At 38.2% G+C, this 16,459-nt stretch overlaps 1 protein-coding gene across 3 annotated transcripts in view; it reads right to left on the bottom strand.

Annotated features, from left to right (window-relative positions):
* Positions 1–16,459, bottom strand: part of LOC124777690 (tubulin-specific chaperone E) — a 70,207-nt gene that overhangs the window by 6,977 nt on the left and 46,771 nt on the right. For all 3 annotated transcript variants that reach the window (XR_007015767.1, XM_047253171.1, XM_047253170.1), the window contains exon 8: positions 12,519–12,650. Coding sequence is in view for 2 of the 3 variants with exons in the window: in XM_047253171.1 (XP_047109127.1) it covers positions 12,519–12,650 (132 nt within the window). In the remaining variant the exon portion in view is untranslated. The remainder of the gene's footprint in view (positions 1–12,518; positions 12,651–16,459) is intronic.

The raw sequence follows: 16,459 nt of genomic DNA, 5'->3' as shown, positions 1-16,459 counted from the left end.
CACAGCTAAACTGAAACATATCTTTATCATTGGCTATAAAAAGCATTTAAGAGTAAATGTATTTGGAAGTTTGTGTAAGAATTAAAGATCTTTAAATAGGCTACTGCAAGATGTGCAGTTATCTACTTTGCACAATATTTTTACTGGTCACTTCTACTGAATAAATACTGTATTTAAATTAGGTATCTTGCTTCAGAAGATAATTATATAACACAACAGGGAGTAGAAATATGCAAAATTGGCCAATTCTCAAAATTTTAGATGAGAGATGCTTCTTTGGAAAAAACATGCTGAAATGAAGTTTTTGATTAGTTTCTTTGTGTGTAGACTCAATTTTAATTTTTTATCCAGCTGAGCCTCAAGTAATTTTAAATACACAAATAAATTCTAAAGGTGGCAGCTAGGTAAAATACAGGGAGCAAAAGCCCATTTACAATTTGTACAGGTACGAGATGGCAGTTATAAGAGTCAAGGGATATGAAAGGGAAGCAATGGTTGGGAAGGGAGTGAGACAGGGTTGTAGCCTCTCCCCAATGTTATTCAATCTGTATATTGAGCAAGCAGTAAAGGAAACAAAAAAGAAAAATTCGGAGTAGGTATTAAAATCCATGGAGAAGAAATAAAAACTTTGAGGTTCACCGATGACATTGTAATTCTGTCAGAGACAGCAAAGGACTTGGAAGATCAGTTGAACGGAATGGATAGTGTCTTGAAAGGAGGATATAAGATGAACATCAACAAAAGCAAAACGAGGATAATAGAATGTAGTCGAATTAAGTTGGGTGATGCTGAGGGAATTAGATTAGGAGATGAGACATTTAAAGTAGTAAAGGAGTTTTGCTATTTGGGGAGAAAAATAACAGATGATGGTCGAAGTAGAGAGGATATAAAACGTAGACTGGCAATAGCAAGGAAAGCGTTTTTGAGGAAGAGAAATTTGTTAACATCAAGTATAGATTTAAGTGTTAGGAAGTCTTTTCTGAAAGTATTTGTATGGAGCTTAGTCACATATGGAAGTGAAACGTGGACGATAAATAGTTTAGACAAGAAGAGAGTAGAGGCTTTCGAAAAGTGATGCTACAGAGAATGCTGAAGATTAGATGGGTAATCATGTAACTAATGAGGAGGTACTGAACAGAATTGGGGAGAAGAGAAATCTTTGGCACAACTTGACTAGAAGAAGGGATTGGTTGGTAGGACATGGTCTGAGGTATCAAGGGATCACAAATTTAGCATTGGAGGGAAGCGTGGAGGGTAAAAATCGTAGAGGGAGACCAAGAGATGAATACACTAAGCGGATTCAGAAGGATGTAGGTTGTAGTAAGTACTGGGAGATGAAGAAGCTTGCACAGAATAGAGTAGCATGGAGAGCTGCAACAAACCAGTCTCAGGACTGAAGACCACAACAACAACAACAACAACAACTTATTTGTAATCAGGGGATTAAAATACCACAGAATACGAAAAGAGAAATTTATATAAAGTCCAGAATAAGTCTAGACCCAAAGTTACTTGCATTTAGCAAAAAGTACTACAATATTTTAAGGAAAATCATTAAATTGTACAGAAACATGCTCAAAAAAAATTACTAAGACTATATGAAATGGATCACTGGACAAACAGTTAGTGTACAAGATACTGTAACAATTAAACTAAAGGAAAATGATGTGGCTGATATTTCAGAAGTTGCAAGTGTTTTAACAATCAGTTTCTAAATGTAGCAGCAAAAATATGGTTAAATGGTTCAGTTGAAGAAACAAGAGCATATATTAAAAATTGTCATTCCACAAAACTTTAATCAACCAGAAGCGGCACCAACCTCCTCCACTTCAATTAATAGAATTCAAAAATTTCTAAGAAATGAAAGCACGAATGGTGTTGGAATTTCAAACAGAATGCTGGAACTTTCTTTTAACTTAATAAGTATTGTCCTCAGTGATGTATGTAATCCAGCAGGAAATTTTCCCATACACATAATAATATCTATCTGTGGAACTTCTTTATAAGAAAAGTAACAAAAACTTAAATAAGTATCATCTAATTTCCTAACAGCTATCTTTTTCCAAAATATTTGACAAAGTAATGTACTCCAGAATACTCTCACATTTAATTGGTAACAATTTACTTAGCACATTGCAGTTTGCATTCAAGAAGGATTACTCAACTGAGAATTCTACTTATAAGTTCAGTCACCAAATATTACAGGCCTTAAACAATAAAATACAGCCACATGGTATTTTCTGTGATCATTCCAAGGGTTTGATTGCATAGATCATGTTACTCTCCTACAAAAACTTGGGTTTTATGGAACTGATGTCTTTAAACACGACTACATTAGATTAGATTAGATTAATACTAGTTCCATGGATCATGAATATGATATTTCATAATGATGTGGAACAAGTCAAATTTTCCAATACATGACATAATTAAGTTAATTTAACAACATACTTAAGTTAATATAACAACTTTTTTATTTTTATTTTTTTTGTTAATTTATATCTAAAAATTCCTCTATGGAGTAGAAGGAGTTGTCATTCAGAAATTCTTTTAATTTCTTCTTAAATACTTGTTGGTTATCTGTCAGACTTTTGATACTATTTGGTAAGTGACCAAAGACTTTATTGGCAGTATAATTCACCCCTTTCTGTGCCAAAGTTAGATTTAATCTTGAACAGTGAAGATCATCCTTTCTCCTAGTATTGTAGTTATGCACACTGCTATTACTTTTGAATTGGGTTTGGTTGTTAATAACAAATTTCGTAAGAGAGTATATATACTGAGAAGCTACTGTGAATATCCCTAGATCCTTAAATAAATGTCTGCAGGATGATCATGGGTGGACTCCAGCTATTATTCTGATTACACGCTTTTGTGCAATAAACACTTTATTCCTCAGTGATGAATTACCCCAAAATATGATGCCATATGAAAGCAATGAGTGAAAATAGGCGTAGTAAGCTAATTTACTAAGATGCTTATCACCAAAATTTGCAATGACCCTTATTGCATAAGTAGCTGAACTCAAACGTTTCAGCAGATCATCAATGTGTTTCTTCCAATTTAATCTCTCATCAATGGACACACCTAAAAATTTGGAATGTTCTACCTTAGCTATATGCTTCTGATTAAGGTCTATATTTATTAATGGCGTCATACCATTCACTGTACGGAACTGTATGTACTGTGTCTTATCAAAATTCAGTGAGAGTCCGTTTACAAGGAACCACTTAGTAATTTTCTGAAAGACAGTATTGACAATTTCATCAGTTAATTCTTGTTTGTCAGGTGTGATTACTATACTTGTATCATCAGGAAAGAGAACTAACTTTGCCTCTTCATGAATATAGAATGGCAAGTCATTAATATATATTAAGAACAACAAAGGACCCAAGACTGACCCTTGTGGAACCCCATTCTTGATAGTTCCCCAGTTTGAGGAATGTGCTGATCGTTGCATATTATGAAAACTGCTTACTTCAACTTTCTGCACTCTTCCAGTTAGGTATGAATTAAACCACTTGTGCACTGTCTCACTCATGCCACAATATTTGAGCTTGTCTAGCAGAATTTCATGATTTACACAATCAAAAGCCTTTGAGAGATCACAAAAAATCCCAATGGGTGGTGTTTGCTTATTCAGATCATTCAAAATTTGATTGGTGAAAGCATATATGGCATTTTCTGTTGAAAAACCTTTCTGGAAACCAAACTGACATTTTGTTAGTACTTCATTTTTACGGATATGTGAAGCTACTCTCAAAAATTTTGGATAAAGCTGTTAGAAGGGAGATTGGAGGGTAATTGTTGACATCAGATCTATCCCCCTTTTTATGCAAAGGTATAACAATAGCATATTTCAGTCTATCAGGGAAAATGCCCTGTTCCAGAGAGCTATTACACAGGTGGCTGAGAATCTTACTTATCTGTTGAGAACAAGCTTTTAGTATTTTGCTGGAAATGCCATCAATTCCATGTGAGTTTTTGCTTTTAAGCAAGTTTATTATTTTCCTAATTTCAGAGGGAGAAGTGGGTGAGATTTCAATTGTATCAAATTGCATAGGTATGGCCTCTTCCATTAACAGCCTAGCATCTTCTAATGAACACCTGGATCCTACTATATCCACAACATTTAGAAAATGATTATTAAAAATATTTTCAACTTCTGACTTTTGGTTCGTAAAGTTTTCATTCAATTTGGTGGTAATACTGTCTTCCTGTGCTCTTGGTTGACTTGTTTCTCTATTAATAATATTCCAAATTGTTTTAATTTTATTATCAGAGTTGCTGATTTCAGACATGATACTAAAAGGTATCAGATAGATTATATAATGGTAAGACAGAGATTTAGGAACCAGGTTTTAAATTGTAAGACATTTCCAGGGGCAGATGTGGACTCTGACCACAATCTATTGGTTATGACCTGTAGATTAAAACTGAAGAAACTGCAAAAAGGTCGGAATTTAAGGAGATGGGACCTGGATAAACTAAAAGAACCAGAGGTTGTACAGAGATTCAGGGAGAGCATAAGGGAGCAATTGACAGGAATGGGGGAAATAAATACAGTAGAAGAAGAATGGGTAGCTTTGAGGGATGAAGTAGTGAAGGCAGCAGAGGATCAAGTAGGTAAAAAGACGAGGGCTAGTAGAAATCCTTGGGTAACAGAAGAAATATTGAATTTAATTGATGAAAGGAGAAAATATAAAAATGCAGTAAGTGAAACAGGCAAAAAGGAATACAAACGTCTCAAAAATGAGATCGACAGGAAGTGCAAAATGGCTAAGCAGGGATGGCTAGAGGACAAATGTAAGGATGTAGAGGCTTATCTCACTAGGGGTAAGATAGATACCGCCTACAGGAAAATTAAAGAGACCTTTGGAGATAAGAGAACCACTTGTATGAATATCAAGACCTCAGATGGAAACCCAGTTCTAAGCAAAGAAGGGAAAGCAGAAAGGTGGAAGGAGTATATAGAGGGTCTATACAAGGGCGATGTACTTGAGGACAATATTATGGAAATGGAAGAGGATGTAGATGAAGATGAAATGGGAGATATGATACTGCGTGAAGAGTTTGACAGAGCACTGAAAGACCTGAATCGAAACAAGGCCCCCGGAGTAGACAATATTCCATTGGAACTACTGACGGCCGTGGGAGAGCCAGTCCTGACAAAACTCTACCATCTGGTGAGCAAGATGTATGAAACAGGCGAAATACCCACAGACTTCAAGAAGAATATAATAATTCCAATCCCAAAGAAAGCAGGTGTTGACAGATGTGAAAATTACCGAACTATCAGTTTAATAAGTCACAGCTGCAAAATACTAACACGAATTCTTTACAGACGAATGGAAAAACTAGTAGAAGCCAACCTCGGGGAAGATCAGTTTGGATTCCGTAGAAACACTGGAACACGTGAGGCAATACTGACCTTACGACTTATCTTAGAAGAAAGATTAAGGAAAGGCAAACCTACGTTTCTAGCATTTGTAGACTTAGAGAAAGCTTTTGACAATGTTGACTGGAATACTCTCTTTCAAATTCTAAAGGTGGCAGGGGTAAAATACAGGGAGCGAAAGGCTATTTACAATTTGTACAGAAACCAGATGGCAGTTATAAGAGTCGAGGGACATGAAAGGGAAGCAGTGGTTGGGAAGGGAGTAAGACAGGGTTGTAGCCTCTCCCCGATGTTGTTCAATCTGTATATTGAGCAAGCAGTAAAGGAAACAAAAGAAAAATTCGGAGTAGGTATTAAAATTCATGGAGAAGAAATAAAAACTTTGAGGTTCGCCGATGACATTGTAATTCTGTCAGAGACAGCAAAGGACTTGGAAGAGCAGTTGAATGGAATGGACAGTGTCTTGAAAGGGGGATATAAGATGAACATCAACAAAAGCAAAACAAGGATAATGGAATGTAGTCTAATTAAGTCGGGTGATGCTGAGGGAATTAGATTAGGAAATGAGGCACTTAAAGTAGTAAAGGAGTTTTGCTATTTGGGGAGCAAAATAACTGATGATGGTCGAAGTAGAGAGGATATAAAATGTAGGCTGGCAATGGCAAGGAAAGCGTTTCTGAAGAAGAGAAATTTGTTAACATCCAGTATAGATTTAAGTGTCAGGAAGTCATTTCTGAAAGTATTCGTATGGAGTGTAGCCATGTATGGAAGTGAAACATGGACGATAAATAGTTTGGACAAGAAGAGAATAGAAGCTTTCGAAATGTGGTGCTACAGAAGAATGCTGAAGATTAGATGGGTAGATCACATAACTAATGAGGAAGTATTGAATAGGATTGGGGAGAAGAGAAGTTTGTGGCACAACTTGACCAGAAGAAGGGATCGGTTGGTAGGACATGTTCTGAGGCATCAAGGGATCACCAATTTAGTATTGGAGGGCAGCGTGGAGGGTAAAAATCGTAGAGGGAGACCAAGAGATGAATACACTAAGCAGATTCAGAAGGATGTAGGTTGCAGTAGGTACTGGGAGATGAAAAAGCTTGCACAGGATAGAGTAGCATGGAGAGCTGCATCAAACCAGTCTCAGGACTGAAGACCACAACAACAACAACACATACTTCTGGATTTTTTAATGTTGTTGTTGTTGTTGTTGTTGTGGTCTTCAGTCCTGAGACTGGTTTGATGCAGCTCTCCATGCTATTCTATCCTGTGCAAGCTTCTTCATCTCCCAGTACCTACTGCAACCTACATCCTTCTGAATCTGCTTAGTGTATTCATCTCTTGGTCTCCCCCTACGATTTTTACCCTCCACGCTGCCCTCCAATACTAAATTGGTGATCCCTTGATGCCTCAGAACATGTCCTACCAACCGATCCCTTCTGGTCAAGTTGTGCCACAAACTCCTCTTCTCCCCAATCCTATTCAGTACCTCCTCATTAGTTATGTGATCTACCCATCTAATCTTCAGCATTCGATTTTTTAATAACTTTTCTTAATATAACACAGTAGTTTTTATAATGTTTGATAGTTTCTGAGTCACTACTCTTTCTTGCTGTCAGATACATTTCCCTTTTCCGGTTACAAAATATTTTTATACCCTTAGTAAGCCATGGTTTGTTACAAGGTTTCTTAGTATATTTAACTATTTTCTTGGGGAAGCAGTTTTCAAATGCATTTACAAAAATGTCATGAAATAAATTATATTTTAAATTGACATAAGGTTCACGGTACACCTCATCCCAGTCTAACTGCTGTAGGCTTTCCCTGAAATTTGCAATTGTTAAATCGTTGACTGAACGTACTATTTTGGAGGACTGTTTAGTGTTGCTGAGTGGAGCTATGTCATATATTGTAACTAGCTGTGCACCAAGATCAGAAAGACCATTCTCAACAGGCTGAGCATTTATCTGGTTAAACTTATCTTGGTCTATAAAGAAGTTATCTATCATGAGCTGCTATCCTTTACCACCCGAGCAGGAAAATCAATAACGGGTGTCAAATTGAAAGAACCGAGTAATACTTCAAGGTCATTTTTCCTATTACTCTCTTTCAGAGAATCTACACTGAAGTCCCCACAAACAATAATTTGCTTCCCCCTGTCTGACAGATAGCACAACAAGGAGTCCAAATTTTTCAGAAATAGATGAAAATTTCCTGATGGGGACCTATATACAGTTACAATTATAAATGTGCCTTTATTTAATTTAAGCTCACAGGCACATGCTGGTTTCAATAATATTTAACAAACTGAACACAAAATGTGTACTGGGTAATTCAAATAATGCTACAAGGAGAAGAAATCTCAGTGACTGGGGAGAAATCATGAATAGAGTCCTTCAAGTTTCAATTTTGTGTCCACTCTTATTCTTCATATACAGGGTGGTCCATTGATAGTGATCGGGCCACATATCTCACAAAACAAGCATCAAACGAAAAAACTACAAAGAACGAAACTCATATATCTTGAAGGGGCAAACCAGATGGCGCTATGGTTGGCCTGCTAGATGGCACTGCCATAGGTCAAACGGATATCAACTGCATTTTTTTAAAAATAGGAACCCCCATTTTTTATTACATATTCGTGTAGTACGTAAAGAAATATGAATGTTTTAGTTGGACCACTTTTTTCGCTTTGTGATAGATGGCGCTGTAATAGTCACGAATGTATACGTATGGTATCAAGTAACATTCTGCCAGTGCAGACGGTATTTGCTTCGTGATACATTACCCATGTTAAAATGGACCGTTTACCAATTGTGGAAAAGGTCGATATCGTGTTTATGTATGGCTATTGTGATCAAAATGCCGAACTGGCGTGTGCTATGTATGCTGCTCGGTACACTGGACGACATCATCCAAGTGTCCGGACCGTTCGCCAGATAGTTATGTTATTTAAGGAAACAGGAAGTGTTCAGCCACATGTGAAACGTCAGCCATGACCTGCAACAAATGATGATGCCCAAGTACGTGTTTTAGCTCCTGTCACGGCTAATCCGCACATCAGTAGCAGACAAATTGCGCGAGAGTCAGGAATCTCAAAAACGTCTATGTTGAGAATGCTACATCAACTTCGATTGCACCCGTACCATATTTCTAGGCAACAGGAATTGCATGGTGACGACTTTGAACGTCGTGTACAGTTCTGCCACTGGGTACAAGAGAAATTACGAGACGATGACACATTTTATGCAAGCATTCTATTTAGCGACGAAGCGTCATTCACCAACAGCGGTAACGTAAACCGGCATAATATTCACTATTGGGCAATGGAAAATCCACGATGGCTGCGACAAGTGGAACATCAGGGACCTTGGAGGGTTAATGTGTGGTGCGGCATCATAAGAGGAAGGATAATTGGACCCCATTTTATCGATGGCAATCTAAATGGTACAATGTATGCTGATTTTCTACGTAATGTTCTACCGATGTTACTACAAGATGTTTCACTGCATGACAGAATGGCGATGTCCGGCACATAGCTCGTGTGTGGTTGAAGCAGTACTGAATAGCATATTTCTTGATGGGTGGATTGGTCATCGAAGCACCATACCATGGCCCGCACGTTCACTGGATCTGACGTTCCCGAATTTCTTTCTGAAGGAAGTTGAAGGGTATTTGCTGTCGTGATCCACCGACAACACCTGACAGCATGCGACAGCGCATTGTCAATGCATGTGCGAAAATTACAGAAGGCGAACTACTCGCTGTTGAGAGGAATGTCGTGACACGTACTGCCAAATGGATTGAGGTTGACGGACATCATTTTGAGCATTTATTGCATTAATGTGGTATTTACAGGTAATCACACTGTAACAGCATGCACTCTCAGAAATGATCAGTTCACAAAGGTACATGTATAACATTGGAACAACCGAAACTAAATGTTCAAACATACCTACATTCTGTATTTTAATTTAAAAAACCTACCTGTTACCAACTGTTCGTCTAAAATTGTGAGCCATATGTTTGTGACTAATACAGCGCCATCTATCACAAAGCAAAAAAAGTGGTCCAACTAAAACATTCATATTTCTTTACATACTACACAAATATGTAATAAAAAATGGGGGTTCCTACTTTTAAGAAAAATGCACTTTATATGCGTTTGACCTATGGCAGCGCCCTCTAGTGGACCAACTATAGCGCCATCTGGTTTCCCCTTCAAGCTAGACAAGTTTCGTTCTTTGTAGTTTTTTCGTTTGACGCTTATTTCGTGAGATATTTGGCCTGGTCACAATCAATGGACCACCATGTATGTGAATGATCTTCCACTTAACATCAATCAAGCGGAATTCGTAATTTTTACAGACATGACTAGTGTCATCATAAATCTCATTAGAGAGGAGCACCAAAAAAGACTGTTAAAAACACACTATACTCGGTCCTGTACAACAAATAGGGTCTTACCAACTACTGACGCAGCATCTGTGCAGGAATCAGTAAATAGGGCTCCAAATTTTTGGCTGTACATATTGATGAAAATTTCAACTGTACGAAACATATCACACCAATATCACATCACTGAGATGCTCAAATACTTAAGTTCAGTTATTTTTACACTGTGAATATTTCCATTCTATAATAAATATCTTGTGTAATAATTTTCTGGGGTACTTCATTCATTAGTAAGAAAGCACTGACTGCACAGGAGCAAACAGTAAGAGTAATATACAGTATTCACCAGCAATCATCATGCTGGTACCCCTTCAGAGTTAGAAATTTAGACGCATTACGCAACACATATGTACGCTAATAAAATTCATCATAAATAATCTTTCAGAATTTGAGAAGAACAATGATGTCCATGCCTATGACAACTGGAGGAAAAAATGACATTTATGATCCATTATTCACACATCGAGTGGCATGTGGCCGCTGGCTGCTACGGCAGGTGGCTCTGCTGTGCAGCCACCCACCTCATGGCCATCAACTTGTTAAAGCTGCAAATGGCTCAAAAATTAATTCAATATGCACTAATAAAAATTTTTATTATTTCCCCAATAAAATAAATTGTATGACAGGTATAAATGCAAGTTTTTATTCTACTTCTCCATTTTATTAATCTACAACATCCTTCGTTTCTAATATTTTTACGATTGTCACAACCAAATTTCATTATTAGTTGCATTTGGTCCTTACCAAATAGTTTTCCAACTTTTTTCCCCCACAAGAATATACAATTGACAAACATGCTGTTCTCACCAATGTCTACTACTGCTATCATATCCAAAATTTACAACGAAAGATATGTTCTATGATTTTTCTCCTGCTTCTAAACTAAAATTATAGTTGTATGTTATTTGAGGTATCATCTGTTGTGCTTAAACAATGCTATTAATGTTTTGAAACAACAGTATGTGGAGCAGATAACACATTCAACGGGATTTTGAATATTGCAACAGAAGCATCTGAGGTGCAAATACAATTCTCCCCAAAACTCAAACAATGGAAAATCCACAATGGAATGTAACAATATTATGAAAAGGAAAGTTGCTACTCACCACACAGCAGAGATGCTGGGTCGCAGATAGACACAACAAAAAGACTGTCACAAATAAAGCCTTCAGCCAGTAAGGCCTTCAACAACAGACGACACATGCACACACACATGCACGCACGCAAACAACACGTTTTGTGTGTGTACGCGCGTGCGCGCATATGCATGTATGTCTGTAATCTATTGTTGATGAAGGCCTAACTGGCCGAAAGCTTTATTTGTGACAGGCTTTTTGTTGCGCCTATCTGCGACTCAGCATCTCTGTTATATAGTGAGTAGCAACTTTCCTTTGCATAATATTGTTCTCCCCAGAAGATTTGCCAAATTTGTGATTGTAGATAGGTGTTGAAAGTAACAACCTTGTTAACAGAATGGTTTGACTTTCTAAGTGTGAAGGTGCTGCTTGGTAAATGACAGTAATCACTTTATCGACACAATGTTTGTCTGAGAAAAATGGAACCTTACAATATATTGTTGGTTTAAGTACCAACGGTTCCCTTCGTGGTCTTTCCTCTTAATGAGCAAATCTTGTCTTGCGCAAATCAAGCTGTCAGTACACTGTTGATGCTGCTTCTCCTTACAAGTGCCAATGTTCCACAGCATTATTATTTCAATTTAGTCAGTAACAGAATGATATACCTTAGTGACCACCAGATTACACTTTACTGGCTCATATGTTGCAGAGTGTAACACTTAATTATGATTATATGTTTTTTTTTTAGTAGTTTGTTTTTGTGCAACATAATAAATGGTATTTTTAGGCCCAGGATGGAATATCAACAATATGAAAAGGACAGATTGCTAATCACCACATACAGGAAGTGTGGAATCACAGACACCAATGAAATGACTATTGAACCTGTAACCTTCAGACAAAAACATCCTCCTCCAGAAGCAGAAGAAAGAAAGAAAGAAAGAAAGACACACACACACACACACACACACACACACACACACACACAAATAGCTACTGTTTATGGCCACTCTTGGGTCCAAGTGGTCATAATAGACATTAGCCGTGTGTGTGTGTGTGTGTGTGTGTGTGTGTGTGTGTGTGTGTGTGCGTGTGCGTGTGTGCGAGAGAGAGAGAGAGAGAGAGAGAGAGAGAGAGAGATCTTTTGTTTCTTCTGAAGAAGGGGGTTTTTGTCTGAAAGCTAAAAGTTTAGCACTCCATGTCTCCCCTAGGTGGTGAGTAGCAATCTATCTTTTTCATACTATTGTTAAATGATGTTTGTGTGGCAGATAGCATACTCATAGAGCATGTAAAATGATCTCCAGTCTTATCAAACTTAGAATATAAATGTTTACCAGTGATTACACTATCATCACACAACCTGTGCTACAGAGCAACAGTTGTCACGTATGAGAGGACCTACTACTCTTTCTACTCCTACGTGAGGTCTGTGTCTATAGTATCAACATTGAAGATATGAAACTTCACCTGCATTGTTTGCAAAGCTACCATTTTGAAGATCCATTAAAATATGAAATACGGCAGAGCAAAAGAGAGAGCTTTCCAAATTTATTAACATTCAACTTATGGAATTGATTAATGACTCATACCTTTAAATTGCCAATTCTAGCTATTATGAGCTGAAAGCATGTTTCCACAGTTTCATGCTGTAAAACCGGGTTGTCTCTGAACTTGAGGTCTTCTAGGCTTTTTAGTTTTTCCAGTTCACTGATATACTTCCACTGAAATTTTTTAAAGGGGGAAATGAGTATTTATTGACAATATATATTAAATAATTATTACTATGGGAAAAATAAACACAAACACACACACACACACACACACACACACACACACACACACACAGAGAGAGAGAGAGAGAGAGAGAGAGAGAGAAATGAAGAGTGGGAGGGAGGGAGGGAGGGAGGGAGAGGGAGGGAGTGGGAAGGGGATTGGTGGAGAGAGAGGGGGAAAGAGGGAGGGGGGACAGAGGGAGAGGGAGATGGGGGGAGGGAGAAAGAGAGAGTCTTTTGATTAAAATAAAATCACTGACAGCAGGCGTTCAGAAGAAGGTGGAATTTTTGAAATAGTATACCAACTGCTGGTGTCACTTTGATGTTGATGCTAGCAAGCAGTAGCATTACTGAGTTTGTGCACAGTGTTTAGCTAAGGTTGCTTTCTTACAGCTTTCTTTGTAGAAGTGAACAAAAACTACCTACCAGTGTATGAGTATGTATACTGAATATAATAGAGGGAAACATTACACGTGGGAAAAATATATCTAAAAACACAGATGATATGACTTACCGAACGAAAGTGCTGGCAGGTCGATAGACACACAAACATACACATGAAATTCAAGCTTTCGCAACAAACTGTTGCCTCATCAGGAAAGAGGGAAGGAGAGGGAAAGACGAAAGGATGTGGGTTTTAAGGGAGAGGGTACGGAGTCATTCCAATCCCGGGAGCGGAAAGACTTACCTTAGGGGGAAAGAAGGGGTTTTACAAATGTCTGCTTGTGTGTGTGTATGTGCGGATGGATATGTGTGTGTGTGCGCGAGTGTATACCCCTTCTTTCCCCCTAAGGTAAGTCTTTCCGCTCCCGGGATTGGAATGACTCCGTACCCTCTCCCTTAAAACCCACATCCTTTCGTCTTTCCCTCTCCTTCCCTCTTTCCTGATGAGGCAACAGTTTGTTGCGAAAGCTTGAATTTCATGTGTATGTTTGTGTGTCTATCGACCTGCCAGCACTTTCGTTCGGTAAGTCACATCATCTGTGTCTTTTAAGTATATATACTGAAATATTTTTATTAATTTGGTTTTCAACTTTGCCTATTTTGTAGGTGCTTCTGTTAGCTGATACATAATTATTGACACAGTTCTTTAGACAATTTGACCAGACAGCAAGAGATCTTTTTATTTCACTTTTTAGATCCAAAACGGACTGTGCTTGTTGTGTATGGATGCCAGGAGAATTGAGTACAGTCACTTTAGTGTGAATATAGGGCAGTGGCAGGAGTGCAGACCTCCAGTATACTGACTGAATGAATACCCTTTGTGCCTTAACAACAGGTGCTGCCCTTTGTTGAAATTACAACTGAGCAAGTAGGAACCATCTCACCTTTTGTTGGACTACAGCTGACCTCCCAGCAAGGTACAGATTTCCACAGAGGTCCGGATTTCTAGCTATTGAAAGCTCCTATGTTAGGTGAGTATGGTGCCCTTCCAAGAAGTGGCAGCTAGATTGGGAAAGAAGGCCAGTGGGGATTCTGTATGGTTACCACCAGGTCTGTTCCGAGAAATTGAATAAGGTTTGCTTGCAGCTACTGAATTCAGTGTATGGAAATGACTGCAAGCTGTGGCTTATATTAGCACCACTGATGCCTATTGCCTACATTCAGTGAGCATCTTCAGTTCCTTTCAGTGGCTGGCTGAAGTGATGAAGGCTGTTAGCCTCTTTCATGGTATGAATACAGACTCCATCACTTGTAGGATTGTCAAGGACCAACTGTGGTCCTTTCATTGCAGACACATGGAAGGCTTAAACCAGAGGCTCCATTAACTCTCTGACTATCTCAGGTGCTGATTTCTTGATCTGCACTATCGGGGTGAAACAGTAGGCCCCTTCATAGGTTACACATCCCAGAAGTAGCTACTTTAGTAGTGGGTACATGTGGCATGCAGATGAGAGATTCCCTAGGTCACAGAATCCTCTCAGTATACTGGACGGTCAGCTAGGAATAGTACACCAAGGAATCATGTGTAGGTTACATGTGGTTGTTACAAAGGAGAGTGAACATCTTTGTAAGCCGCATGAAGAAAATTTAAAACTAAAATCAGTGAACTGGAGAAGCTTTCAGGGTAAAGTTCCAACATTATTAATAACTCATTAGTTGTAACAACACACATGCAATACTAGGAAATGGAAAATAAACCAAAAGGATAGAATGGATACTAATGGCAGAAGTGTATTTTTAGCCACAAAGAATTTCATAATGTAAACTCCAGGCAGGAAAATCAACAATGTAGGAAAAGACAGATTGCTTACCTTTGTGAAGAGACCATAAATTGCAGACAGGCACAATTAAAAAGACACTTACATAAAGCTTTCAGCTACAGCCTTCATCAGTAAAAGAGACGCATACCATTCATACAAGCAAGCAAGCAAGCACACATCATGCACATATGACTGCCAATGCCAGCAGCTCAGGCATCCCAGCCAGAGCTGATGGTATTGGCAGTCATGTGTGCAAGATGTGTGCTTGCTTGCTTGCTTGTATGAATGGTGTGCGTCTCTCTTTTACTGATGAGGGCTGTAGCCGAAAGCTTTATGTAGGTGTCTTTTTAATTGTACCTGTCTGCAACTTAAGATGTCTTCATTATGATAAGCAGCAATCTGTCTTTTTCTACATTGTTGAACTTTGTAACGTCTAATGAGATATTATGAAGTCAGAATGCAATGCAGTATGAGTGAAGACAAGTGCTAAGGTGAGACTGAGATGGTTTTGAAATGTTACCATCCATTTGCATTAAGTGTTTAAGTGGCAGAATGCTTGTAAGAAAACCAGGAAAATATTTTCATTCCCCTATCGAGCCATAGTGATGAGAGGAGAGTGTGGAAGATGCATACATTAAGAATAAAAGACAAGGACAAAGCATTTTGTGACATTGTATTAAACATATTTTCAAAAAATCGTTTAGAGCATTTGGTGAAACACCCAACTTACTAGGGAAACTTATTTGATTAGTTAGCAATGAGGAGGTCTGAACTTTTTGATTTAGTGAACATAAAGACAGGATTTTTTTTTTTAAATCACATTTTGTTTGCTTTTGTTCGTTGAATCTGCTCGGGGCGGATGTCGTAAGACATCCGTTTAAGTTCGTAGCTATCCAACCTGAACTATGGTATCAGTTTTTGTGCAGAGAACATGGCCACAAGGCACAAGTAATGATAAAGTCACCAGTAGGATTAATAAAGGACAAGGTGCAAATAGAGCAATGAACTCTGTTCTATTGAACAAAAGGCTAAGAACAACAATGAAGAAGAGAATGTAAAATATGGCCACAATATTCAAATTACAGAAAAGGCCCATAAGAACAACCGAAGTAATAATAATTGGGATAATTCTAAAATTCTGTTTAAAGAGCCTGTGATCCTGACCGCTCCGTCAGAGTGTAATTATTACACTAACAACTGTAGTCATGATCATAGAACAAAAGTCAACTCAACTTTTATGTACGAAGAAAAATTAAACAAAAAATTCAAAACAGTATTTCCTACCTGAAAATCAATATGTAGAATAAACTGCTCAAGGAAACATAAGACATAATTAGAACCAATATGTTTAAAGAAGGCAGTTATGTCTTTTTCGGAAAAGGTTATGTCAGAAGTGTTGAAGAGTCATAGAACAAACACCAAACATTACCACCAACTGCTTCTACCCCACCATTCACTAAGTGATATGTAGAAGGCGAGGTGGGGCAAGGGGAGGAGGTTGGAGGGGGGGTGGGTGGGTGGAAGGAGCTTCTGTCATCACTATTAAACCCAGGA

This window comes from Schistocerca piceifrons, chromosome 2, assembly GCF_021461385.2.
Source record: "Schistocerca piceifrons isolate TAMUIC-IGC-003096 chromosome 2, iqSchPice1.1, whole genome shotgun sequence".
Classification (NCBI taxonomy): Eukaryota; Metazoa; Arthropoda; class Insecta; order Orthoptera; family Acrididae; genus Schistocerca; species Schistocerca piceifrons.
Note: the sequence above shows the minus strand (reverse complement) of the source record. Positions and strands in the feature narration are given on the sequence as shown.